The 27651-nt window shown below is 39.1% G+C and overlaps 1 protein-coding gene and 1 long non-coding RNA gene across 2 annotated transcripts; both read left to right on the plus strand.

Annotated features, from left to right (window-relative positions):
• Positions 1–3566: 3566 nt before the first annotated feature.
• LOC115137724 (heart- and neural crest derivatives-expressed protein 2-like) lies at positions 3567–6652 on the plus strand. The gene is made up of 2 exons (XM_029674048.2): positions 3567–4675; positions 5094–6652. Exons 1-2 carry the CDS (start codon positions 4022–4024, stop codon positions 5190–5192), a joined length of 753 nt encoding a protein of 250 aa, XP_029529908.2. The 5' UTR covers positions 3567–4021; the 3' UTR covers positions 5193–6652.
• A 3616-nt stretch (positions 6653–10268) lies between these two features.
• On the plus strand, positions 10269–26449 carry LOC135573933 (uncharacterized). Its single transcript, XR_010465014.1, has 2 exons — positions 10269–10537; positions 25825–26449. It is a non-coding gene; the product is annotated as an uncharacterized LOC135573933 (long non-coding RNA).
• Positions 26450–27651: the final 1202 nt, after the last annotated feature.

The raw sequence follows: 27651 nt of genomic DNA on the forward strand, positions 1-27651 counted from the left end.
GCCCTGGGCTTTATGAGGAAAGGTTAACAATAGTTATATCACTTTGGCCTAATCAGAGACGTAAAAAAGAAAAGACAAAACACGTATTTTAAATGGCCTAATTAATATATAATACATAGCTAATTAATTCATGTGCATTATGTATAAGAGGGCCTATATTAGAGCCTATAGTAAAAATACAATTCCATTTCATTTAGGCGGCTAGCTAGCCTGCATGCGCACAATGCCAGGGATCTCTGCATGGTCCCTCTGGTATTTCGCATCAAGCCTTTTGTTCCCAATAAATGAACTTTCTCACTTCGTCCTCCTGTATATTAGACATGACAAGCATTCGCAATAACAAGCGCCAAGCATTTCAAAGCGTATTTATGGGATTTAAAAGGTGGTTCTAAAATGGCTGTAATTCATACGAGCAGGTGAGTTGTATTAAAATCTCGTAAAAGTCCCTTAAATCCAGCTTTTAGCCTGTTCTCTATCAGTCGACATTTCGGATGAGCTTAATGCCTAAATAAATTAAGTTAAGGCGGTTGTTACGCTTACCTTCTTAGGCCTACCTGCATTAGGCTATAGCTCAGACCATTGCTGCTGTTATGGGTCATGACGGAGAGAGAGAGGTGATGTGAGCTTGTTACTGGGGTCAACAACGATAACGTCCGGCCCTGCTGTAAATCCTACCAACGGGACATTGCTGGATTGGGCAATTTTTGGAAATAGCCAAATGGTTCGCTAATGAGACCTCATGAGAGCTTGTATGGAGGGGAAATGGGGAAGTGCCCGCTTTTCAACCTATTTCACCTATTTTTAGGGCATATAGGCCTATATGTTGTGCATGTTGTAGGCCTACATGGGCTTTTATACTAGTTGTAGGTATTAAGTATTGTGGCCATCCAGGGATGCATTTTAGTCTGTTTGTATTTTGGGGTTGTTTTGGGATGTCAAGAAATTCTCAAAATATATATATATTTTTTCAAGGTTTTATAGCCCATCCTACAAATAACTGACATATTGTATGAGTACAGGATATCCGAATAACGTCTCAATATTGTCCTATAAAGGTTATGGGTCATTACCAAGACCTGTCAGATCTCTACATTTGTTTTGTTTGTTTTTACAGATGATTTTTGTCATGAAAATGGCTATATAAAATAAATACAGTATTATTACCATGATTATTACAGAACTATTATTCCTTTAAGTCATGTTATTTTGATATGTCTACATTTGTCGGGCTATTTCGCTTTAATTGAATGGAAAAAGTGAGAGTTTTTGTTAATTGAATTGAATTGCCACGCAAATAGCACTCGCAAAGACACTCCCCAATCGTCGGTTGAGTTCCGCCGAATGTATATCACGTTCATCAAGCACTTCTCTCACGCTCAAATATTTGGCTCCGCATAACTTGTATTTATTTATAAAAAAAATCAGTTTCAGTTTCAAAGGAAATCAGAGAGGAGAGGAGAGGTTTGTAACAGGAGTCTGAACAAGTGACCTGTAGGCTAATTATGTGTCATTAACTAGAGACTGGACGTATCTAAATGACTTAAAGAACTTCCATTCAGCCAGATGAATGACACTCCACCACCCCCACATACAACACTTAAACAAATATAAATCATGGCCCTTCTGCCTTCCTTTTTGAGTTTGGGATTTTTTTTTATTTTACACATTCTCTCTCCTTTTCTCTAATCTGACACACATATCTAGGCTACACACACACACACACACACACACAAACACACGTTCAACATGCGGTGTGTGGGCTGAATAAGATATGCCGAGGAATGTCCAAATAAAACAGCTCTTGTATGCCAACTCGTTTATTCTGACCCCCATATGATTTGTAGTATTGTTCTACAGAATAAAATGGGTTTTTACCTCATAGCAAATGTAACGGTTTCTCTGTGCAATTTAGTCAATTTCATTTACTAAGGCATCGTTAATGAGTATGGAACTGTATCAAAATACGCATTGTTCATTTTTAGGCCAATAGCCTCGACTACGTGTCAATTTCTTATGAGTTACCATGCAATGATACACTTGGTCTTATACCAATTGAGATTACCATAAATAAATATGGGCTTCGCCATCAACAACCTCGAGTCTAAATAAAGGTTCAAATGAGCCCTGAAACAAAATTAGTCGAGTATTTAAATAAATTGTTTACCTTATCAGCAATCTGTGCGAAACAGGACTACTTTGCTTTAAATTTCGTCTCGCCTGGATTCTCCCTGGTCATTCAAGCCTATCGGTTTATGTATTGGCCTATTCCAGTACTGGAGGTTAATCTCTCTATTATATTCACATTTGCACCAAAATAATGCTATAATGAAATAGGCATTATTTATTTGCAATGTAATGAAGAATTACAATTTAATTTCACATAGATATATAGTGTTTATATGCTAATATAGCAAACGCAGCCAACATTCTAAAGCCAGTCTGTTGTTTCGATGGGCGAAATATATTATACAACAAAAACTAAATAAATGTCAAAGCTGTGCATATCATATGTTGTATTTGAAATATATATATATATTTATATTTATTTATTTATATATATATTTGATACATTGTGAGAATGGGCCAACGTGATTCCATTTTGCCTCTAGTTTTACTCTCAAAATGACTTTACGCATAGTTTGCTATCGAATTGATGGACGTTTAGCCAAGTGTGTAATGATCGCAATTCGAGCAATAATGCATGTCAGTTAAAATCAATATGTCAAAAAAGTGCAGTATTTATTTCTACACAGATAAAATATTAAATGATTCTGTTGTTTGCTATTCGCATCATTTTGTTGTTTATGTGACACAATGTAGGATCATGCAATGAAGTTAATAATTGTTTTGCACGAGTAATATGGACTGTGACCAATGCGCTTGGTTTATTGATAAGGGACTTGGCCTACCTGAGACAGATAAAATACACACTTTTAATATGAATACGAAAAAGTGTCAGATGTGAAAATCATAGGCTACTGTGAATAATATCCCTGTTTAAGGATTTAGCGCCTTTTCATGCGCGTACAATAAATGCCTTGCTGCATTGATGACCGAAATAATCGACCCTAGTGACATATCTCACAAAATAATGTAGGCCTATTTCCTTGAAAGCTAACTTTTACATCAAGACAAGACGAGTTTCATGAATAAACTAATCAATCATGCGTTTGACTTTTATGCCTACGTATTTTTTGTTGTTGTTGAGTACAATCAAACGTGCAAACCACAAATAGTAATAGCCTACCACTAATCATAGGCATATCATTCTTAAAATTAGCCTACAACAACAGCTCCTAACGTTGACATTTGAATGCAAAAAAACGTCCATACCTCTCATTTTGTTGATGATTTTATAATTTCAATAGTCTAATTAGGCGGTGTATGGATTTTTCACAATCTTATTGTCATTAATAAAATATGTGGAGGCTGCAAATGCTTAAGAGGGGCCATTGAAATTTAGGAGCGAAAACACCCAGCAATGTAGGTTATGTCCCTCCTCCTCTAAGACGTGATTGGCTCAGAGTGGTTTTGACGACATATATTAACCCAAGTCGTTCTAAAGATGAAGCTGTGACATGGAGATCAAACGGATGAATTCTGGTTGTGTGCTCAACTGAAAGGCTGTGTATTGCGTGCAGTGCACACTATAGCAGCTGGGATTTAGAGCGTTTTTGTTATCTGACGCCCTATTTAATGAATTTGGTCTGGAATCCATAAAGAGTTTGAAGGGGAAAAGCTCGACCCGAAGTGCTTGAGGACGCAGTTCATCAGGCGAAACATGCACTGTCTGTTTCCGTAATGGAAAAGAAGGAACTTTCTCACGTTGGGAATGGACAAATTGAGAAAAACGTGTAAGTAGCTGACAACATTCTTCTATATTCCACACCATAGACCAGCAAAACAGAAAAAAAGAACGTCTAAAAACTCATGCATTGCTGAAGTTTCGTTTAGGTGTCTATATTGGACAAATATAAATAGCAGTGCTTTTCAAATGACCAACTGAACCAAGTTACTTTTTATGAGAATAGCCTATTTTCCTAAAAATATTTTGGAGAACCTGACTTTAATCGGAGAGCGCGAACGCGTATTCGTTTCGTGGTTCGTTAGTAGCAGTTTGGTCTACTGCTGTGTCGCCATGAGTTTAGTTGGTGGATTCCCTCACCATCCGGTGATGCATCATGACGGCTACTCCTTTGCGGCAGCAGCAGCTGCAAGCCGCTGCCACGAAGAGAACCCCTACTTCCACGGTTGGCTGATAAGCCACCCGGAGATGTCTCCCCCAGACTACAGTATGGCACCCTCGTACAGCCCCGAATACTCCACCGGGGGCCCGGCGTTAGACCACGCACACTACGGAGGTGGTATCCCCGGGGCTGGCGTCGCTGGGATCGGGATGGGACCTCGGCCGGTGAAACGGAGACCTACGGCAAACCGAAAGGAGAGGCGCAGGACTCAGAGCATCAACAGCGCCTTCTCCGAGCTCAGGGATTGCATTCCTAATGTTCCTGCGGATACTAAACTGTCCAAAATAAAGACCCTCCGGTTGGCTACCAGTTATATCGCCTACCTCATGGACATTCTGGACAAGGACGAGCAGAACGGCGACGCAGAGGCCTTCAAAGCGGACTTCAAAAAGACAGAAGCAAAGGAGGAGAGGAGAAAGAAAGAAGTGGTAAGACAAATTCGTAATTTCAGTTATGCATACTTATGCAAACATGGAGTAGCCTCCTGCAAGGCTTGACATTTTAGATCAGACATTTGCTTATTATCTAGGTTTGTAGTAGCCTATGCTGTGAAACTCAATAGGCTACAACCTTCTTAAGGCCTATAATATTTTGACATAAGCGACAGTAATACTGGTTTTATGGAGACAAGGTTGCTAAATGATACCTGTTCTAAACTGGCGTTATAAAAGTCTGTAAATATATTATAATTGTCCTAATAATTTAGTAATACCAACTTCATGCTCCCCACACCACAGTAGGCCGAATAACAGCCTTGAATGCCGGAGAGAAGTGGTGATAAGTGGCAAGAAAGTAGTATTTCTCGACAACAATAACATACATCTGATTTTTCCTTATTTCCAACAGAATGACGTTTTGAAAAACACAGCGAGCAGCAATGACAAGAAAACCAAAGGAAGGACTGGTTGGCCGCAGCATGTCTGGGCTTTGGAACTCAAACAGTGAATACCCTTCTTCTCCTCTCAAAAAAAGACTTGAAATGATGAAAAACTCTTCTTCTAGACTTTATTTGTACTCTCACGCTATTTAATGGAATATTTATGTGCAATTGCCGCTACGGAGAGTGGATATTTGAAGAGAAAAAAAAACATTCCATTTTTAAGAGGAGGAGATACAACACCCTTTGGTAAGGGACTTTGTCATTATCTGGTGTTGTTGGTTGGATGTTTGTTGTTGTCCCAAGAGTAAACCAAACAGAAATATTGGACACTATGGTGTATGTGAAGTCGTTCTCAATCTATCCCTATCTCCATCTATCTCTCTTTGGATATAAATACCAATGGTGTTTGGCTGATGTCGTGGATGCAGTTCAAGCAAATGTTTTATTTGAAAAAAAGTAATGAAGTGTTATGTTGTCATTTTTGTGGTCGTATACAGTATTTGATAGTGTTTTAAACAACTGTTTAGTCCACTCAATTGCACTTCCGTCCAGAGACGTGGAATTTAAATCATATTTGAGATGTAAACAATGTAATTAATTCAATAAACCACTGTTTTTAAAAAAAAAAAAAAAAAAAGTCAACCACCTTGTTGCATAATTAAAGTGAAAATACGAGGCAGACTTTAAAGGGTTTATTCTATACCAAACTCATTCAAAGTAAAATATCGCTTGCAAGGTATGACATATTCTTCAAAAAACAGTAGCTTTTCCCCTCGAATAGAAATAAAAGTATTATATAGCTATAGTAAAAATGAAATCATGCATGTTCTGTTTGATTAGAGGTAGCCTAGGCCTCAATTTTATTTCAAACTAAGGCCTATAGGCTTGCCTGGGCTCTCCCTTCCCGAGTACTGTCAAACAGCAATCCACAACAGCTCCTCAAGTAGAAACAGAAACATTCCCACGCGCAGGAGAAACTGTCTGTGTCGTGTTTGTAGCCTATTAGAACATGCGGGTTCTGACATATGTGATCGTGTAGGAGATAAATATAGTCTAAGAAACAGCTTACAATGAAACTAAATATCTATTTTGGTGCACAGAAGATGTATGTGCAGTGCGCCAGACGAATAATTACGTTGTGTTCTTTTCGGTCAGCAATAAGCTGCCATAAGGGTAAATTATATTGTTTACGTCAAACGTATGTTCATGGGGGCTATGACCTATTCAACAGAATCACCAGGAAATGTATCCATGCTTCAACAACATGCAACACAGCTCATTGTTGTCATTTTCCTCCTTGATTATAGGCATCTTATTATTATCATGACGGCTACTTTGACGTATAGTATTATTAGTAGGCTGTTGTTACAGACTGATATTATTAGCCCTATCATTTAGATGATTGCTATTACATGCTAATTCCTCATTAACAGCCCTGCTAGTAGTGTAATATTGGTACCTATAGGCTAGTATCCTTGTTGTTGTCATTCAATATCACCAGGATTAAATAAACAAATAGACTAGGCGCACACTACTAGGCTGCACTATCTTGATTATAAGGATTGTAGGCCTACTAATAGGCTAGTATAGTGGAATAATTACTCAACATTGAGACCACTGAGTTAACCACAAGTGGTATATACTCAACAATAACAATGTGTATTATTTATTGCTGCTAGTGACTCCATTTTCCATGTTATAAAGTGATTCTCTATTTTAAATATTTTTCTAGTAACTGCATAATAGCTATAGGCTACTCTAATTTGATGGTCTAAGTAAACATAAAACTAGCCTTTCTTTAGGCTCCATGACCAACCCTTCTAAAGATGTAAACATAGTGGCAGAAATAGCATATATAGGCTTGAAATTCCATTGGTTAATTATGGCATTCCACTCTTCTCGCCCAAAACACAAGAGGCCGAGACAGAGCGGAGCCGAGAAAAATGTGTATTTTGACGTTAAAAGCTGGTTGGTCCGAGAAAGGTAGATTGTCGAGGCTCGAGAGAGGGCCCAGCTATCGGATGTTCGTGTGATTGATAGCGTGCCTATCAAAATGCGGCGCTGAAGTGCCTTTTTCGGGTTGGGGGTTGAGGGCGGACGATGAAACCTGTAGCCTTTGCATAAAATCATTTTGGATATGACTAATATCCTACTTTTGATATAAAATAATAGCCTATTGTTCTATAAATAGGCTAGATCCTTTTGTTTTGAAATGCACGTCACTAATCAAACATTACAACGAAACCAAAAAAACATTGCGTCTACAGCCTACTTCACTTATCAATGTGTCAGCTGCGCAATTATAGACTGGGCCTGCAACATAAAAGCCTGTAACATAACATGTTGTATTTCACATGTCTATTTCACACTTTTGCCCACTGCATCACAGCTTGGTAAATATTTATTAGAGAGTAGACTGGCTTTAAACTGCCCTAAGAATAATCGTTACTTGTCCTTTGAATGCATGGTTGGTGAGTAAACAGACCTCAGATAGGCTACAACAGACCAAAGGATTCTTCACGAGAAGCTATGCAATTAAAGTGACATCTACAGCAACGTAAATCAGAAGAGGATTGGACACGCCGAAGATATACAGTCCATCCGATTGCATTAGATAATTGTAACATGCAATTGGCTTGTTTCACGAGTCCGAAGTATGACAATTATGAATCATTTGTCTGTCTGTGTCAAGATGGCGTCCGAAATAGTATCAACTGGCTGTCGTGATAAAGAGATGAAACTGACCTGCTGCTGTATTATTTATAGAAGGATACAACTCATAGGCCTACACATAGACCTATAGGCTACATACTTTGTTTTCAGCCGGTTGAGCTCACCATCCTCAAATCAGTGGAAATGCAGTATGAAGCAATAACCTGATCCAATGTGCCAATCAAATGTGCTACATTTGGATTAATCCTCTGTGCTATCGCAAAATAATATAGTTTGCAGGATGGCTGGTATGCCTCCGCCTACAATAGCAAAGCTTTTCATTTCCTTAATTGCACACCGCAAACGATCAAAATGAGTGTGTATGGGTCAATACTGTTCTTTGTTCTCTTGTTTAATTCCCTCTAATAACGGCAGTGGACTGGACTTACAACATGATAGACTTCTCTAAGTGTGGAATAAGATTTTTTCCCTGGTATTACAAACATCTGCGAACGATTACTTCATAAAACCCTCCTACCCAGTTTTTTTTTCTCATTGCAGTCTCAACGAGGGCGGTTAGACATGTTGACGTCGGATCAGATGGTTCGAAGCTATCCTGCTGAAACACTGAACTAATGACGCGGTGCGTTCCACTCGCAATCTGGAAAGAGGATCATTCTTAATGCATTTTTTTCTATCAAGCCCATATAGGAAAACTGTGGCGTCAATTAATTGACAAAGAAGTATGTCAGTATGTAGGGCTATGCATGTGTTTGTATTTTAAGGAGAGACAGGCCTAGACTATTTCAATGCTGAAGAAAAAAACTTTCGCAAGAACTATAAAAGTGCAAAAGGTGCACTCAAAACAGACTGCAAACATACTATATATTTGTATTTTATTTATTTTATTTAACCTTTATTTAACTAGGCAAGTCAGTTAAAAACAAATTCTTATTTACAATGACGGCCTACCACATGTAACCCACGTGAGTCAAAATCTTTCTATGATTAAGTTCTAGATCGCTTTCCTCTGTTCAGACGTTGTATGCATAAATCAGTGGTTGCGTGCCACATCATCGACTGACAGATTGCAATAACATATAATGTGGTTAGCTGATAGGTAAAATACCTTTCCAGGCCTTGTAAGATCAGGCAGGCATCAGCAGCGCCTGGACAGAGAAACGAGCCCACTGTCTACTGAGCTAGGCCTATGATTTGTCATGGCCCAAGCACTAAAACAAAAGCCTATGAAACGTTGCATCATTGTAAAAAAAAAAATATTCCAACAATGCAACTTTTGATTAAAAATAAGATATTGCGCTGCAGTGGGGATATATTTAAATATAGCTGGGACAAATATGTGATTACTAAGAGGATAGGGCACAATCAACCGAGTGACATAGTCATGCGTACATTTTTATTTTACAAATAATGAGAGTTATTACACATACAGCTAGAATTTGGCCCAACTAAAAAAACATATGGCCACATCTTTATTGATCATTTAAAAAACACATTAAGACCAACAGAATATACTGAACAAATAAATTGAATAATATGCCAGCACAACACATAAGAGCATTTTCCGACAATACAACCCACTGGGCACATCAGTTCAACGTCTAGCTTTGATTTACATCTGTTTGAGTTGTTAATTAACGTGAAATCAACTAAAAATGTCACCTGGTCATTAAAGTTAAAAGTTGGGTGAAAAAAATACGAAAATCCCGGATGTTGATTAATTTTTTCATTTCCAATCAGTTTTTTTCCACGGGATTCAACTTCATCAAATTTATTTTTTTGGTTGAAATTACAAATAACGTGGATTCAAACAGTTTTTGCCCAGTGGGGAGTTAGATGAAATCATGTTATAGTCTCAAGTTTAGTTCCATAAGACTGAGTGGCACACGTGTTTTCAAAAGCATCAACTGGCACTACAAATTAACTTTCAACAATGCATCGCTGTTATATAAATATATCAAATTTAGGCAAGATGAAGGATATATGTTTAGGCTGCAAGTGAAAATATTACTAGGTCAAGATAATTACTTTATTCACCATGATAATTCAATGAAGGATGAGTAAAATCATGGCCTATATGCAATCTAATGAACAAACAAAAAAACATTTGCATCCTTCAATGTGAAAAAACATTGCAGAATGGTTGTTTTTGCTTCACGTTTGCCGCGCATAAAGATGATGCTAACTTTTTAGGGATCGTGAAATCAGCTCGAGTCCAGGAGCATCTCTGGACTTGTGTGACCAGAATATTCCGCGACGCTTATCTGTGTGCCATCTCCAACCATTGGGAATAATACGTCAAATATATCTCCAAAAACAGATAACGGATCTGACAACAATCGACCTGAAATGCAAAACCTCTTATATGCCTACTTTTACGCGCAATGTTGTGCGGAAAATCAGGCCTGTGCCCTGTGTTGCTGTCAGTTGTGACAGTTCCCAGATGGGGTCTGCTACTGTATGTGAGATTGAGTTTCTCACAAAAAAAAACTCCCTCTCCATCCAAACCGTCCTCAAAAACCTTCTCCAGGCACAGGTCGGTGCGCCGGCTCCCAGGACAGAGGCTAGGTTGTCTTGTCGAAAAGCCCTGAGTGCTCGGCATGAAAGGAACCGCTCCGGGTCACTGTATAGCGGAGGCCATTATCAGTGGATGGGGAATCGACACGGGCTGTTGGAACCCTGATGGTATTTCTTCCTATTAGAGGTCGTGAATATAACGAACCTTATCTAATCCATGGTAAGTAGTCTAAATTACGCGGATTTCATCATTTGTTTTGAATACATTTCAAGGGACACTTGAATTAATTGTGATATTTACCTTTTATTTTTGATATCGAGTCTATTTCCTGTCTTGCCTACAAGTGATGCACCGTTTTCAGTAACGGTGTTGATGGAAGTCAGTCAAAGTTGACTACGACGATGTAACGGCGTTGTGCGCTTATTTTCTCGTGGTAGGCCGCTCTGATACCTTGTTATTATAATGCTAAGTAGGCTACACTGGAGTACCACTTTGACACGTTATAACACAGTAATATTAAAAGCCTAATAATAATAATCACCATCACAATAATAACCCGAATAATCAGAATAATAATCAGAATAATAACAATGCTTGTCATTATCATTATATGCGTGATGATTATAATACATATTCAAAAGACAAATCAGAATATGTTGGTTACTGAAATTCATGCGGTAACACAGGCCCATGTGTGTGCGCTAGCTATAGACTATATGTTGATGGTGCAGATTTTTCGACTTACACAAAATGAACAACGTGAACAAAATGAACAATAGACTACTTACTATAGACCTTTTTAAACGTATTCTTGAGGCGGAGCGGAAGTGCACATAGAGCGTGTTATTGTTTTGACAGTTGAAAAAGTCTATAGACAATGACATGGAAAATATAATTGAAGAGGGGTGATCTAAATGATGTGCAACGTAGGGTAGAAATATTAAAAATGTGTGTTTTCACATGGCTCCTCTTTATATATACGATATGCTACACCCATTGCTTTATGCAGAATGTGAATTAGGCAAATGACTATCCTAAAATATTGTTCTGAACACCCTGACTCATACTGCATCCTCTATTCGCCTGTGGCGCGCGGCACTATGAGATCAAGTGAGAAGAGAGGAGGAGAGGCAGACCTCCCAAGTGGCTGGGGGCATGCGTGTCATTGTAAGGGACTCGGCTAACACTCCATTCATCCCGGCGAGCAGGAGGCGACTGTTCTGTTTTTGTCGGTGATAAACATTTAAAACCGTTAATACAGACCATAAATCCAGTTGGGAATGCTGCGCGCAAAAACATTGACCGGAAAATGGCTGCGTTTACACACACACTGCAGACTATACTACCATGTACGCCTCGCGTCAACATCGTTCCTCTGGCCTTGTGGATTTAACTAAATACACCTTCAAACAATACATAACCCTACAAGCAACCTTTTCAAAATGTAGGTAGCACTTATTATGTGTTTCACAATAGGGTACAGTGCAATATATTAGTCTACATGTGTGTGTACCGGCACCTCAATGATGCATTTTAGAAAGGTTGCTTTGCGTAAAGTTTGTTAGGCTATGCTAAGGTTGATGTCATTTATGGGTAAAGTTGATGTCATTTAAAACAATGTGCTCGTGTTTGTCTTTCTCATAGGTTATGGCGATATGCGTTGCATTAGTGCTTCAAAATTATCTGGAGCATTGTGTCTTCGTTTTAAAAGGACGACATTTTAGACTTAGGTCTAATTCAATGTTCCCAGTTAGGTTTGTAAATAATTGGTGTCCAAATAAGTAAGACTGGATACTGTCTTTTAGCCATAATAGTTATGTTTTGTTAGCTAAACGCTGTGGATTGACACTGACCGACCTTGGCCAGATTCGAAACATTTTATGCCATTTATTTAAGTGGAAGGCGCGTCACCGCGGCATGATGAACCGCCGCGGTAGTAGTGTAATATTCCTTCACTGGGAAATAAAAAGACCAGGGACATCACAGACACGAGTTACGCACAGTATTAACCGTTTAAACTAACCAATTAAAGAAAGGAATAGACAGTGCCCGAAAGCTGTTCGATAGGCCTAACCAAGGCAGCACTTACGGCGGTGAATGTCTGGTCAACTTGGCTGGAATATAAATTCAGGCCCATATGGAATGGGAGGCGTATACAGCCTTCATCAAATCGACATCATAGTTGCTAATTTGCAAAAAATTACCCTAACTATAGGCTAACGGTTCAATATTATTCGTTCAGGTTAATCCGTTAATATAGGACAAAATTATTTAACAAATCACTATATTCTAGGCTTTGTAGACTACTCTGCAAATCAGTGGCTTATTTGCTTTATCGCGCCATTGAATGCAGCATCCATGCATTATTGTTCAAAATGTGGTGTTGAAGACTACTTTGGAAGAACTTTCAACTCACCAAAAAAAAACTATTGTCATTTCGATGTGACAACACACATCAACAATTGAATACCTAAAATGCTCATAGGCCCAAGTTATTGAACACTATATTTGACCATCCCATAACAACCCTACAAATCAATGTCAATGCATTTCACATCACTGTACGTCAAGAAACAGATACAAATCCAGCCCACATCAGAATGATATAGCCGACACCATTCACAATGTTAAACATATTTTGAAGACAAACCAATTAACAGCATAACGTTGTTATGGTGCTTTAGGCACATCATTGATAAGAGAGACAGGGACTCGTTCGTCTACTAAATGTTTAAGATTATTGCCACTTGATCCCCATATGGGAGTCTTTCAAGGAAATAAAATAAAACAATAAACATGTCAAAGATGTTCTTCGGTGAATGTTTTTATAGATATCGTTCTAAAATGAAGACTAAAATGGAAAACGGAAACTAGATTTCACATATAAACATTGTTGACGCGTTTCATGCTTATTTGCATTTTTTTTTATGTGACATTATAAGGCAGGCAGCATTTGTACCACGAGTATGACCCCGTTTTTAAATGAAGCAGACCAAATGTATACGTCTAAACCTATCTGTAGCCAAAGGACTATGATTGCATTTGCAAAATCCTGTTAAATTACATGCAACATGCATGAGATAATTCATCATATTGCAAATGCTTTTCAGGTCTATTGCTCTTCATTTTTGGTCCAGGGATTGAAGGGGATTTTCTGCTTGCTGTATGAGTGATGGCGAAGCAGCGGTCAAAAGACACCTAGATTATTAGGATACCCCAAGAGGATATGATGTCATCCGTATTCGGACGAGGTACATTGACTTCTTAAAGATGGTTCGATTACTCTCAGCAGTCATATCTTCCGACGCAGCTGCAGCAACGCAGATGTCGCTGCAGGGTTTCGCCAACAACAGAGAACAAATCATTCAAGTCCGTATTTGGCTGACAACTAATGCGCCTGGGGGTTAAAAATGAACACGTACAAAAACCGGAACTCTTTCTGAGTAGCCTCGACAATTGATGGCAATCAATACAACTTATCATTGCAGCCATCACTATCACATGCAGACAAAGGCCTCATAGGTTTGACCAGTTGAAAATGTGATAGAGCATATTATCGTACATCATACATCACTGTCCCTCTGTGACCAGTTCCCATGCATGGTATGTCAATACATCACTGTCCCTCTGTGACCAGTTCCCATGCATGGTATGTCAATACATCACTGTCCCTCTGTGACCAGTTCCCATGCATGGTATGTCAATACATCACTGTCCCTCTGTGACCAGTTCCCATGCATGGTATGTCAATACATCACTGTCCCTCTGTGACCAGTTCCCATGCATTCATCACTGTCCCTCTGTGACCAGTTCCCATGCATGGTATGTCAATACATCACTGTCCCTCTGTGACCAGTTCCCATGCATGGTATGTCAATACATCACTGTCCCTCTGTGACCAGTTCCCATGCATGGCATGTCAATACATCACTGTCCCTCTGTGACCAGTTCCCATGCATGGTATGTCAATACATCACTGTCCCTCTGTGACCAGTTCCCATGCATGGTATGTCAATACATCACTGTCCCTCTGTGACCAGTTCCCATGCATGGTATGTCAATACATCACTGTCCCTCTGTGACCAGTTCCCATGCATGGTATGTCAATGCGTTTCTGACCGGGAGCGAGTTCAGTTATTTCCTTATCTGTCCGGAGAAGTGGCCGGGATAACTAGGTCGAGATGACGGCATCACGCTGAGTAGGTCACAGCGTGTTTCCAGCCTGTGATGTAATAAATAAATATTTACACCCTGTGCCACCTTCCTCTGAAGATTAGGAAAGGGAATTCAGCAAAAAGCGAAAGATGTCCCCTATCTTTCTCTCTAAGTGTTATGATCAGGGGCATAAAGTCTACAAATTGAATTCAAAATGCAGAATAGTTTCCTGATTGATAACATTTATTTTTAGGACCAAAATTCTGCATATCAATGTAGGTTATTTTTTAGGGGCCCACGTGACATTTAGTCATGCCAGACATTAAAATGTAAGGTCAATCAACTGATTTTGTTCAATGCCTAACAAAGATCTTTAAGCTTATATCAACAGAGGCCATGCTGTGTCCTCTTAAAGACATGGAAAATGAGATCTCTGTAATCTAACACCATTGTTCTGTGCCATATCTGACCTGAATGGCTACACTTTGGTGTTGTTACGCACCAGATTGTCTCCCAAAACATCAGCAATATTACATTGTTTTCATAGGACACCATAGGCTGTGCCTCCCACGAATTCACGTGAGAAAGTGGGTGCACGTGCACACACACTTTCTCATTGTCTCTCTCCTGGATCATTAATGAGCATCAGGTCAGAGTGGAGGGGTGTTGTGATGGTGAAACCCCTGGATGGGTCCCTCCAGCTCCCCGTCAGTTAGGGCCCTGTGAGGAGAAAAGAGGACGGTGCATCCGGGGCCATGTTCCTCTGTCATCCATCATGGGCAGTAATGGAGAGTTTCTGGAGAAGTCTGTGTCTAGCCTGCGTTAAACCACAGCGATGACAACCATCCACATTCTACCCCCTCTCACGCCATCTCTCTCTCTCTCTCTCTCTCTCTCTCTCTCTCTCTCTCTCTCTCTCTCTCTCTCTCCCTCTCTCTCTCTCTCTCTCTCTCCTCCTCTCTCTCTCTCTCTCTCTCTCTCTCTCTCTCTCTCTCCCTCCCTCTCCCTCCCTCCCTCCCTCCCTCCCTCCCTCCCTCCCTCCCCCCCACATGTGTTGCTAAGCTTTCCGAAAGGGTTCACCGCATTCCCCCTAACTGGTGCAGAGCCGGTGGACCCATATGCAATCTGCCATATTGAAAGGGCACTAAGTTGGATCTATGACTACCCTGTATTTTCTGTGCACGTCAGTCCAGATCCAGTGAGAAACCAAACAACTGCTTTCGAGGTGAGGGTACACAAACGCACACATCCGACACCCACTATGCGTCAACAGGCAACGGCCCGGGTTGATTAATGAGCATGCGGCCCAATGAATGCTTCCTTGTTTTAATTGGGCTGATGACGACGTCACAGTGTTATTTAGACTCTCCCAGAGTCCCAGAGCACTCCCATCAGCCATCACAAGCACATAGGGACCTGTCATACATCAGACAGGAAGATAATGGCCCTTTTTCCCACTGATTCATCCATCCACCGCCCCTGAACCTTGAACACTGATATCCACATATACAGTGCCATCAGAAAGTATTCATACCCCTTGACTTATTCCACATTTTGTTGTGTTACATCCTGAATTCAAAATGGATTACATTTATGTTTTAGTCTCACCCATCTAAACACAATACCCCATAATGACAAAGTTAAAACATTGTCATGTCTTTGGCATCATTAAACTGAAGATTCATCTTTATCAAATGACTCTCTGTAATTATTATTACGCGATTAAACTGATTAATCATGTAACTGTAATTAACTAGGAAGTCGGGGCACCAAGGAAAATATTCAGATTACAAAGTTATAATTTCCCTAATATAACTTTTCAGATATTTTCATATCTGATCAATAGTCTTCTGATTAATGAATTCTTCTTTTACCTCACTTTAGTCTCATTCCAAACATCATAAATTGTTGGTTATCTGCACGAACTCAGTCTTCACTATGAGTCATCCATACATCAATTGTCTTAAATCCTTTATTTACTAACTAAGTAATTCACAGAAATGCATAAACAAACAGTAGACAGTTACAAGGAAATGATAACGGAGTTTCCCCAGTGGAATAAACCGGCATCGCTGCTTGGTGTACAAAAGGGAAGTGGGGGTCGACTGAGATAAGACAACACACAGTTGATAATTATAACAATTGAAATGCTAATCCTTTGCACATGAAAGCTCACTCATTCGGGAACAATTGCAATCAGTATATATATTTACGCTCAGTGTGTCGTTGGGATCTCTGTTGAAAAGTTTGTTTCTGTTGGAGAGTTTGTCCGCCCTCTCTGTCGTGGTTAGTGTGGATAGTTCAGAGTGACATTCATTCATGTCGTTATGGATAGATATTTTGGCGGTTGTCGGTCTTCACGTTCAATTATACCGAATTCCTAGCTGCAGACTCGTAATTAATATCAAAGACTTGTTCTTATTCTGTCGGTATCGATAGTCTAAGAGTTTAACCACGTGGGATGGTTGAAAGATTCAGCAATCGTCTCAAACCTTGGCCTTCTCGCTATCGAGGTAAGCTGGTCTGCAACCTTTGTCCCCTCATAATGGAGAGAAACATGGTCTGTTGATAGAAATTCTCAAAGTGGGGTTTTTATTTGGGAGAGCAGAAAAAGGCTGTCCCAGGATGCCTAACCATAACTGTGCTCATGGGCGGTCCTCTGATTTAGTTCAACTCCAAAGGGAATTGGAGTTTCCTTCGTTAAACAGTCCAAAATCACATTACACAATTTCACAAACAGTTTCATCCTCACTCATTCATCTTATACAACAATTAGATGTAAGCCTCATATCTGAGGCTATTATATAAACAGCGTTATGGTAATGTGGCCGTATTGTTGCCCATGAGTTTCACAAAATTGTACCAAACGGACCAGTTCGTAGCTGGATTCTTCACCGATCTTTTATACCTTCTCCAGAACATAAATGTTGTTCGGACCTCAAGTTCTGTGAGGTGGAAGAAATTCCTTTGTTCTCTATGAAAATTCACTCTGTCTCTATACTGTGGCCATGAGGAGATAATCTCCTCCGGGAATTTACGACCTCTCTCTGACCACAGCAGCCTGGGTGTAGGAGACAGGGAGAGGGGGATGGGGCTTGCTGTACCCAAAGAGGGCAATGTCATGACAACATGTTTACATATTCTTTGGCAAATGTATAGAAAATAAATTAAATGCAGATATATCTAATTTACATAAGTATTCACACCTCTGAGTCAATACATGTTAGAATCACATTTGGCAGCGACTACAGCTGTGAGTTTCTGGGTAAGTCTCTAAGAGCTTTGCATACCTGGATTGTACAATATTTGCCCATTATTATTTTCAAAATTCTTCAAGCTCTGTCAAATTGATTGTTGATCATTGCTAGACAAACATTTTCAAGTCTTAAGTTTAAGTCAATACTGTAACTCAGCCACTCAGGAACAGTCATTGTCTTCTTGGTAAGCAACTCCAGTGTAAATTTGGCCTTGTGTTTTAGGCTATTGTCCTGCTGAAATGTGCATTCATCTCCCAGTGTCTGGTGGAAAGCAGACTGATCCAGGTTTTCCTCTAGGATTTTACCTGCACTTAGCTCCATTCTGTTTCTTTTTTATCCCCAGTCCTGAACGATTACAAGCATACTCATAACATGATGCAGCCACCACTATGCTTGACAATATGGGGAGTGGTACTCAGTAATGTGTTGTGTTGGATTTGCCCCAAACAAACACTTTTTATTCCTTCTTTTCACTCTGTCATTTAGCTTACTATTGTGGAGTAACTACAATGTTGTTGATCCATCCTCAGTTTTCTCCTATCACAGCCATTAAACTCTGTAACGGTTTTAAATGTACCATTGGCATCGTGGTGAAATCCCTGAACAGTTTCATTCCTCTCCGGCAACTGAGTTAGGAACCATGCTCAGAGGGATATTCAAGGTTTGCTTTTTTTTTACAAATCTACCAATAGGTGCCCTTCTTTGTAAAGCATTAGAAAACCTCCCTGGTCTTTGTGGTTGAATCTGTGTTTGAAATTCACTGCTTGACTGAGGGACCTTACAATTACAGTGCCTTCAGAAAGTATTCACACCCCTTGACTTTTTCAGCCTGAATTTGAAATGTATCAAATTTGTGTCACTGGCCTACACACAATACCCCATAATGTCAATGTGGAATTATGTTTCAATCATTTTTTACTAATTCATTAAAAATTAAAAGCCGAAATGTCTTGAGTCAATAAGTATTCAACCCCTTTGTTATGGCAAGCCTAAATACATTTATTAGACTAAAAATACACATAATAAGCTCCATGGACTCACTCTGTGTGCAATAACAGTGTTTAACATGATTTTTTAATGACTGCCTCATCTCTGTACCCCACACATACACTTATCTGTAAGCTCCCTCAGTCGAGCAGTGAATTTCAAACACAGATCCATTTACAACATTGTAGGTCCTCCATAATACTAACCTAATTGACAGAGTGAAAAGAAGGAAGCCTGTACAGAACAAAAAATATTCCAAAACATTCAATGCAAATCACTTATTGTCCTGAATACAAAGTGTTATGTCTGAGGCAAATCCAATACAACACTTTACTGAGTACCACTCTCCATTTTGTCAAGCATAGTGGTGGCTTCATCATGTCATGGGTATGCTTGTAATCATTAAGGACTGGGAAGTTTTACAGGATAAAAAATAAACGGTATGGAGCTAAGCACAGGCAAAATCCAAGAGGAAAACATGGTTCAGTCTGCTTTCAAGAAAACACCGGAGACAAATTCACCTTTCAGCAGGACAATAACCTAAAACATAAAGCCAAATATACACGGAGTTGCTTACCAAGATGAGATTGAATGTTCCTGAGTGGCCTAGTTACTTAAATCGGCTTGAAAATCTATGGCAAGACTTGAAAATGGCTGTCTTGAAATGATCAACAACCAACTTGACAGAGCTTGAAGAATTAAAACGTAATAATGTGCAAATATTGTACAATCCAGGCGTGCAAAGCTCTTAGAGACTTACCCAGAAAGACTCACAGCTGTAATCACTGCCAAAGGTGATTCTAACACGTATTGACTCATAGGCGTGAATACCTACATGAGAAATTTCTGTGTTCCATTTTCAATAAATTTGCAAACATTTCTAAAAACATGTTTTCCCTTTGTCATTGTGGGGTATTGTGCACAGATGGGTGAGAGAGAAAAATATTTAACCCATTTTCAAATCAGGCTGTAAGACAACAAAATGATGAATAAGTCAAGGTGTATGAATACTTTCTCAAAGCACTATATCTGTATGTGTGCGGTACAGAGATGAGGAAGTCATTCAAAAAATCATGTTAAACGCTATTATTGCACACAGAGAGAGTCCATGTGACTTATTATGTGACTTGTTAAGCAAATGTTTATTCGTGAACTTATTTAGGCTTGCCAAATACATTTCAGATTTACAATTTTACAAAACATCATTACACTTTGACATTATGGGATATCGATCGCTGCAGCTGTACATAGTCTATTGGTAAATAGCCCACCCATTTTGACCTACCTCATCCCCATACTGTTTTTATTTATTTACTCTTCTGCTCTTTTGCACACCAATAGCTCTACCTGTACATGACCATCTGATCATTTATCACTCAAGTGTTAATCTGCAAAATTGTAATTATTCGCCTACCTCATGCCTTTTGCACACATTGTATATAGACTCCCCCTCCCTTTTACATTTTTTTTTTCTCTACTGTGTTATTGACTTGTTAATTGTTTACTCCATGTGTAACTCTGTGTTGTCTGTTCACACTGCTATGCTTTATCTTGGCCAGGTCGCAGTTGCAAATGAGAACTTGTTCTCAACTAGCCTACCTGGTTAAATAAAGGTGAAATAAAAAATAAAAAAATAAAGGTCAGTGACAAATTTTTTAAATTTATTTTTATTTTTTTATTATTAATTAATAAAATCCATTTTAAATTCAGGCTCTAACACAACACCATGTGGAAAAAGTCAAGTGGTGTGAATACTTTCTGAAGGCCCTGTATAACCTATAACCCCGACCGTAATCCCCCAGCTACCAGGCATTTGACGCCAGTGCATTAGTGAAGTCCAAATCACACAGGTTAAGCCTGTATAATGCCTCACATTAGATATTGTTCTATTTTTACTCAGATCAAAAGAGGGCTGTGAACGTTCTCTATGGCTCGGCCAATCACTGGTCTCACGAGTATCAGGTTTCCCTTTCATCAAATCACAGAGCTGGAAAATCCACTCGGGTCTCTCGGGCCGGCCAATGACACAGAGGCTGCTGCCAAGCTGGCCAATGGGACAGAGGTAATTTTTTGTGTGAGTATGTTTCCCAGAGCCAGCTGCCTCAGCACCAGACTACACTTACTTTCCCTTATGATACATGAGATAATCATCTGGTGTAGTACTGCACTTCAGCTTTGCTTGGCCACAGTGCTGTTCAAACATGTGTGGAAACCCAGCAGAGTAGGTGTCCATTCGAACCTGTCTAGTTAATTAATGATCTCAAAGTTTGAAGAGATGGAGAACTTGAGGGATTGTTCCAAAATGCTGTGGTGCAACAAGATCTCAAGGTTGAACCAATTTTGACTTCAGATTCTGACGTTAATCCACATTTATCCAAATGTCAAATGTTGAAGTGGCTCCAAACATCAAATTTCGAAGTTAAGTGTTAAGGTTTGGGATAGGGTTAAAACAAAAGTGTGTGTCTTCCACTGGGATTGAACACGCTACCTTCGGATCCGGAGTCATGGGATTACCTCTACTACTTGATGGTAATACCGCTCATAGTTGCCCCTAGTGGCTGGGTTTGAAGGCATTTCCCAACATCCTCAAGACATGGACAGACGTCCAATTTCGAAGTCAATTTTGAGCGATCTAGCTGTCCAATGACGTGGCCCTGGTCCTTTCTAAGTAGTCTTTCTGTCCATGTTGTCATTTGATTTATAAGTGCTACTGATTAATTTAATTTCCACATTTCCTCTCATTTGAAACAAGTTAAGATGTCATGGTCTGTGCATGCCGTGATTGTTCATCGATAGGTTTCCTGGCAATTGGCTTCCTTGAAATTAGGCCTATGCTATAGTACCCTAGCGTGCTGCTTGACACAAAACGTTTTTATTTCTAAATTGAATAAGGGTACAAGTTGAACTGCTAATAATATGGATAATGCCATGTAATTATACAATTTATTACAATATTTATAAAGTTGAAAGGAGTTACTGTATTATGCGTTGACATGATTAATACAGGTATTTGTATTACATGCCCAGATTGCAACAGTAGGCCTACCATTTTAACAAATAGAAAATGCAAATGTTTTTTATATACATGAATAATAGATGAATAAATACATAATCGAATGAATAAAGGAGCTTAGCTACATGTTTGGTGCATCCTCACTTAAATGTAGTAGATCTTTCGTTAGAAATGATCAAACTTGAGTTTATTTCAATGCATAATTTATTAGCCTGAATGCTCTCATTTCGATGAGGCTATAGTTCACGTAGCACTAAATCTATAGGCTCATCAACTACATGGAAATTATGGCCTTAAAAAAACATTTAATTTTGGAATCATTGTGAGTATCGGTAGCGCACTTTTTTGATAGGCAATAGGCAGTATGGTTAGGCCTATATATTATTTCTAATTAGATCTAATATCCTCCATGAAATGAACCATGTGTATATTAGGAATTAGGTTGACAATGGTTATGGTTTTATGTTTTTATTTGGGGACAGGGATGTAGACTAATCATTTTTGGAGACAAAGTTGCAACTTTTAAATCAAATATATTCGCTTGAGAAGACGATTTCATTAAAAACAATTACAAATGATTTTAAGTTATGGCCTATAGTCTATTGTAATCTGACGGACAACAGAAATTCGCAACATTTATGATTTCGATAGCCAACTCACCACTTCTTTCCAAAAATGTTCCTTTTAAGCGCGCACAGACTACGTAGCGTATTGATTTAATGAGTGGGTGGCAGATTGATATGCAACGGAGTGGCCCCTTGTTTATTGGTCGTCTTGTCCGTAGGGCTGAGAACCTGAAGTCTCTCCCGGGTGGCCCAAATTCCAGGTTCCCTTCCACTTCCACAACACCCCGCTGCTTTCTTTACTTGCTGCAGAATGGTTTTGATCATGTTTGCAGCTAACATAAACCCTGACCACACACTTTTGGCGCCCTTTGGGTAAAAAAGAAGGGCCATTTTTACGCTGCCCGGAGAGGGGGAGAACACCAAGAAGTTGACCGGTGGTCGCCATAGCCGCATCCTGTCAGACATGAACATAACAGATTTTATTGTCTGCCTGCCACGTCTTATTTCATAATTCGATGACTAAATATCATACCAAAAATACATAATTAGTATCCCCTCGTGTAACAAGTTCTTAGGCTATTTAGTCTCCAGAGCTCATGAAGTTCCCTACAATTAGTGCAATTTTACACCTACGTGTAGTTGATGCATTATGCACTAGTCACACATAGACTATAATAGGTTGTACTAGGACTAATCAAAAAACTGCCCCAAAAGTAAAGGAAAGGTGTATACTTAGTCAGTTGTACAAATGAATGCATTCAACTGAAATGTGTCTGCCGCATTTAACCCAACCCCTCTGAAAGTACAGAACGGTTCAACAGGTTACTCCATGCAGGACATTGCTAAAATACAGGTGGCGTTAACTACCAAAATAAAGGAAACACCAACATAAAGTATCATAATAGCCAGAACAGCTTCAATGCGCCTTTGCATAGATTCTACACGTTTCTGGGACTATATTGGAGGGATGCGAAATCATTCTTCCAAGGTAAATTCCATACATGTGTGTTTTGTTGATGGTGGTGGAAAACACTGTCTCAGGCACCACTGCAGAATTTCCAAAAAGTGTTCAATTGTGCAAAATTCTGGGTACTGAGGTGATGGCCATGGGATATGGTTTACATCGTTTTTATGCTCATCAAAGATTACCTCTCTCTCTCTCTCTCTCTCTCTCTCTCTCTCTCTCTCTCTCTCTCTGTTCTGAGTGCATTTAAAAGGGAGAGTTAGAAGAGAGTCTGCATCTGAAAACACTAATGTTGGAACAACTTTAAAAAAAGATGAAACACTTCTGTTGAGGGTAACTCTGCTCTACTTCCATTTTTGATTTGATGTGTCTGCTCTGCTAGAACCCTCTGTCGTGTCTGACATCTGCCTTCTAGGTACACTTCCTTTTCACAAATCCATAACAAAAAAATACATTATGCAGTATTCTATAGAGTTGGTATTACACACACCCATGCATGCACGCACACACTCTCTCTCTCTCCATGTTAGCTACAGTAGCCTTTGTTCTCACATCTAAATACCCTCACAGCCTCATAATGAGAGGAAGTATACAACTAAGCCCTGCTTGTAAAGGGATTCTCCTCTCTTCTGACTGTTGCAGCCATGAAGCCTCTTGCCAGACCACCAGCAACAGGTTCTTGGGTTACACCACTAGATTACACTATCGCTGGAGCTAGGGGCTCCATGTCAGCTCTGCTCAAATGGGACGGGACCATACCTGGGTTCACATATATGAGAAATCTTTCAATACTTTGAGCGTTTGCTTAAGCCTATCTGGAGAGCCAGGTGGGCTGGGTTTGCACTTTTGTGGCTTTTCTATTGGTTTTGTTGTAACAGGCAAGCTCAATAAATCACAAGTAGTTTTTAAAAAATGATTTCAAATAGTATTTGAACCGATAAGTTTGCGAGACTCTCGCTCCCTTCAGCAGTCCTATTATAGCAGCTGTAATAAACCGGGGAGAGTTTTTATGACATTGACTCCAACGTGCTGCTGATAGCAAATGTGCTCCTGGGAAGACAAGTTTAGATCGCCATGTCGAATAGCAGCTCCTTTATTTCAACTAAGTGTACTCCTACTGTCTGTTGTGTTCGTTTTAACGTGTTTCTGAGTGGTAAATTGACCAATGAGAGAGAGCGGACTGCTCATATATTGGTCTCATATTGCAATATGACCCAGTCATAATGTAGTACTTTGGGTTTTGATATCCACATACATCAACCAACACACGATACACACCCAGCCGGGTGTTGTATAGCGTCAACAAAGATTTGCTAGGACTTTCAAGTACACCTAAATCCTACAGCTGTGTTTGGCTACAGTTGTAAATGAAATTACTGCTCTATGAAATTTAAGAGCAACGAGTCCACTCCTGTGTTTGCTGTCACTATGGAAACCAGAGTGCCCCTGTCATAATTCATAACTATACATTGCCATTGATTGCTGATGTATAAACTAGTTTACACACGCAATGCAACATGTAGGAAATCATCATAATCAACTGCATTTTCCGTCAATTATGTTTTGCGTACATTAAAATGTATTGATTCTGTATTTATTTATACAATGATTTTACTCTGAAATGTAGAAGCATAATTCAAAATTCTGGTCTATAGAAAAAATAAACCACACCATGTTGAGCTTTTCCAATATGATTTACACGGTTTTCCTGGCGTTGGCTGTTCAAAACTCAATAAAGCAGATTAAAACAAAACGAAACAAATGTCAGAAAAGAGATGACATTTTCCAAGAAAACCACAACGATACAACTGTCAAAGTCCTTCGAATTTAGGATTACAGTGGAACACAAATCAAATTCACTGCAGCCTCTGGGAAGACTCTTTCATTCTCTGTTACTGTTCAAGACCTCTATTTCCACTGCTTATTGGAAGTGGAAGGAAAAGTGAACGGTCTCATTTCAAGGGCAAGGCTCACTTGATGGAACTTGTAATATAAGTCAATGTGATATGCGACTGCTTAGGCCCTGAATAACATAAAGCATAGTTAGAAACCGAGGGTGAAACCTTGGAGACGTGCATATACAGGCTGTGACCCTTGATAACAGACAAGCAGTAAAAGTTACATTGACACCTATATGAAATGTAATATAAGTTGCAGCCATATTGTCTGACTCCACAGGGAACACTTGTGGATAGGGGAAATTATTCTTATTGGAATAACATTTATTTAACCACAGACGTGGGGTGTAATTTCCTTCTCCACAAAGTGCTGTGGAGTTTTTCAGATTTTTTTAATGCAGGATGAGGTGTACGCAAATGTAGCTAAATACTGACCTCTTGTGGTTAAGAAATGGCTTCAATACACACAAGCCTGCTGACAAAGACTGATCTATTGGAGCTTTTGGCACTGGCAATACAAATATATTATCTTGTCATTTTTGGATGGATTACATTGTATAGCACTTTTCCCAAGGTCTGAATGTTTTTTCAAAACCTATCAATAAATCCAATTTCCAATAGACTTAACAACAATGATCTTGCATTTCTTATTTTCTCCTCTCGCAGAAGTGAAACAGTCAAACGGAAGACTATGGAACCATGGAGATGCGGCAAGACCAGCATATCACCATTCTGTCCATAATAATCAACTCGAATATGTAGGCTACATATTGTTTGAGAAATTCATTTGTGAGTTAAAGGGACAGTCTTCACTTCAAACAATTACAAAGTGGATACCCTGCCTCTGTTTTGGTAAAAAGCTGAGGGAAGAGCATGGAGAAATGTAACCACTCTAAAATGCATAGATAGCGCGTTGGATGCAAGGACTGACCACCTAAGATATCAAAATAGTTTTAAGCATGTTCTGTAGCTAAATATGTGTAAACCAATACAATTTGATTTGGTTTGTTTGTTTACATTTGCAATGTTTACAAACAAGTTTATATTTTGGTTCTGATGGGGTAGGACAGTTGAACTAAGCTTATGAGGCATTTATACGCTATATTCTTCAAGAATCAATGGGCAACGGGTATTCACACACCCCTTGACTTTTTAAACATTTTGTTGTGTTACAAAGTGGGATTCAAATTCAAAATTAATTGTATTTTTTTTTTGTCAACGACCTACACAAAATACTGTAACATTTGTCTAAAAAATGTATGGAAAATAAAACACAAATGTATTTTGATTAGCTAAGTATTCAACCCCCTGAGTCAATACATGTTAGCATCACCTTTGACAGCTGTGTGCAATAATAATAACATGATGCAGCCACCGCCGTGCTTGAAAATACGAAGAGCGGTACTCAGTGATGTGTTGTGTTGTGTTGGATTTGCCACAAACATGCAGTAATGCTTTGTATTCATGACAAAAGTAACATTTCTCTGCCACATTTTTCTGCAGTATTACTTTAGTGCCCTGTTGCAAACAGGATGCATGTTTTAGAATATTTGTATCATGTACAGGCTTCCTTATTTTCACTGTCCTTTAGCATTTAGGTTAGTATTGTGGAGTAACTACAATATTGTTGACCCATTTCTCCTATCACTCTGTAACTGTTTTAAAGTCACCATTGGCCTCATGGTGAAATCCTTGAGCTGTTTCTTTCCTCTCCGGCAACTGAGTTAGGAATGATGCCTGAATCCTTTTAGTGACTGGGTGTATTGATACACCATCTAAAGTGTAATTCATAACTGCCCAATGTTCAAAGGGATATTCAACGTCTGCCTATTTGTTTTACCCATCTACCAATAAGTGCCCTTCTTTGCAAACCATTGGAAAACCTCCCTAGTCTGTGTGGTTGAATCTGTGCTTAACATTCACTGCTTGACTAAGGGGCCTTACAGATAATTGTATGTGTGGGGGTACAGAGATGAGGTAGTCATTTAAAAGTAATGTTAAACACTATTATTGCACACAGAGTGAGTCCATGCAACTTATTGTGTGACTTGTTAAGCAAATTTTAACTCCTGAACTAATTTAGGCTTGCCATAACAAAGGGGTTGAATACTTATTGACTCAAGACATTTCAGCTTTTCCTTTTTAATTCATTTGTAAACATTTCTAAAAACATAATTCCACTTTGAGATTATGGTGTATTGTGCGTACATCAGTGACAAACAAATCTCAATTGAATCCATTTCAAATTCAGGCTGTAACACAACAAAATGTTGAAAAAGTCAAGGGGTGGGAATACTTTCTGAAGGAACTGTATCAATCATTTGTAAATACACAAATGGATGTAGGATCTCAATTTGAGCCAGTTTGATACAGCATGAAAATAATCCTGCAGCAACAAGAAATGTGAATTATGTGGATTATAATTAACCGACATTTTTTGTTGGGGTTGATAGATTTTTCTTAGGGCAAATCAAGTCTGATATTTCTAAGTGG

This window comes from Oncorhynchus nerka, linkage group LG11 (genome assembly GCF_034236695.1).
Source record: "Oncorhynchus nerka isolate Pitt River linkage group LG11, Oner_Uvic_2.0, whole genome shotgun sequence".
Taxonomy (NCBI): Eukaryota; Metazoa; Chordata; class Actinopteri; order Salmoniformes; family Salmonidae; genus Oncorhynchus; species Oncorhynchus nerka.

Excerpts from the sequence above, each read along its gene's own strand:
- LOC115137724 (XM_029674048.2), top strand. The coding sequence starts at position 4,022 with ATGAGAATAGCCTATTTTCCTAAAAATATTTTGGAGAACCTGACTTTA. Across the intron at positions 4,676-5,093 it reads AGAGGAGAAAGAAAGAAGTG|AATGACGTTTTGAAAAACAC; the intron begins GTAAGACAAATT and ends TATTTCCAACAG.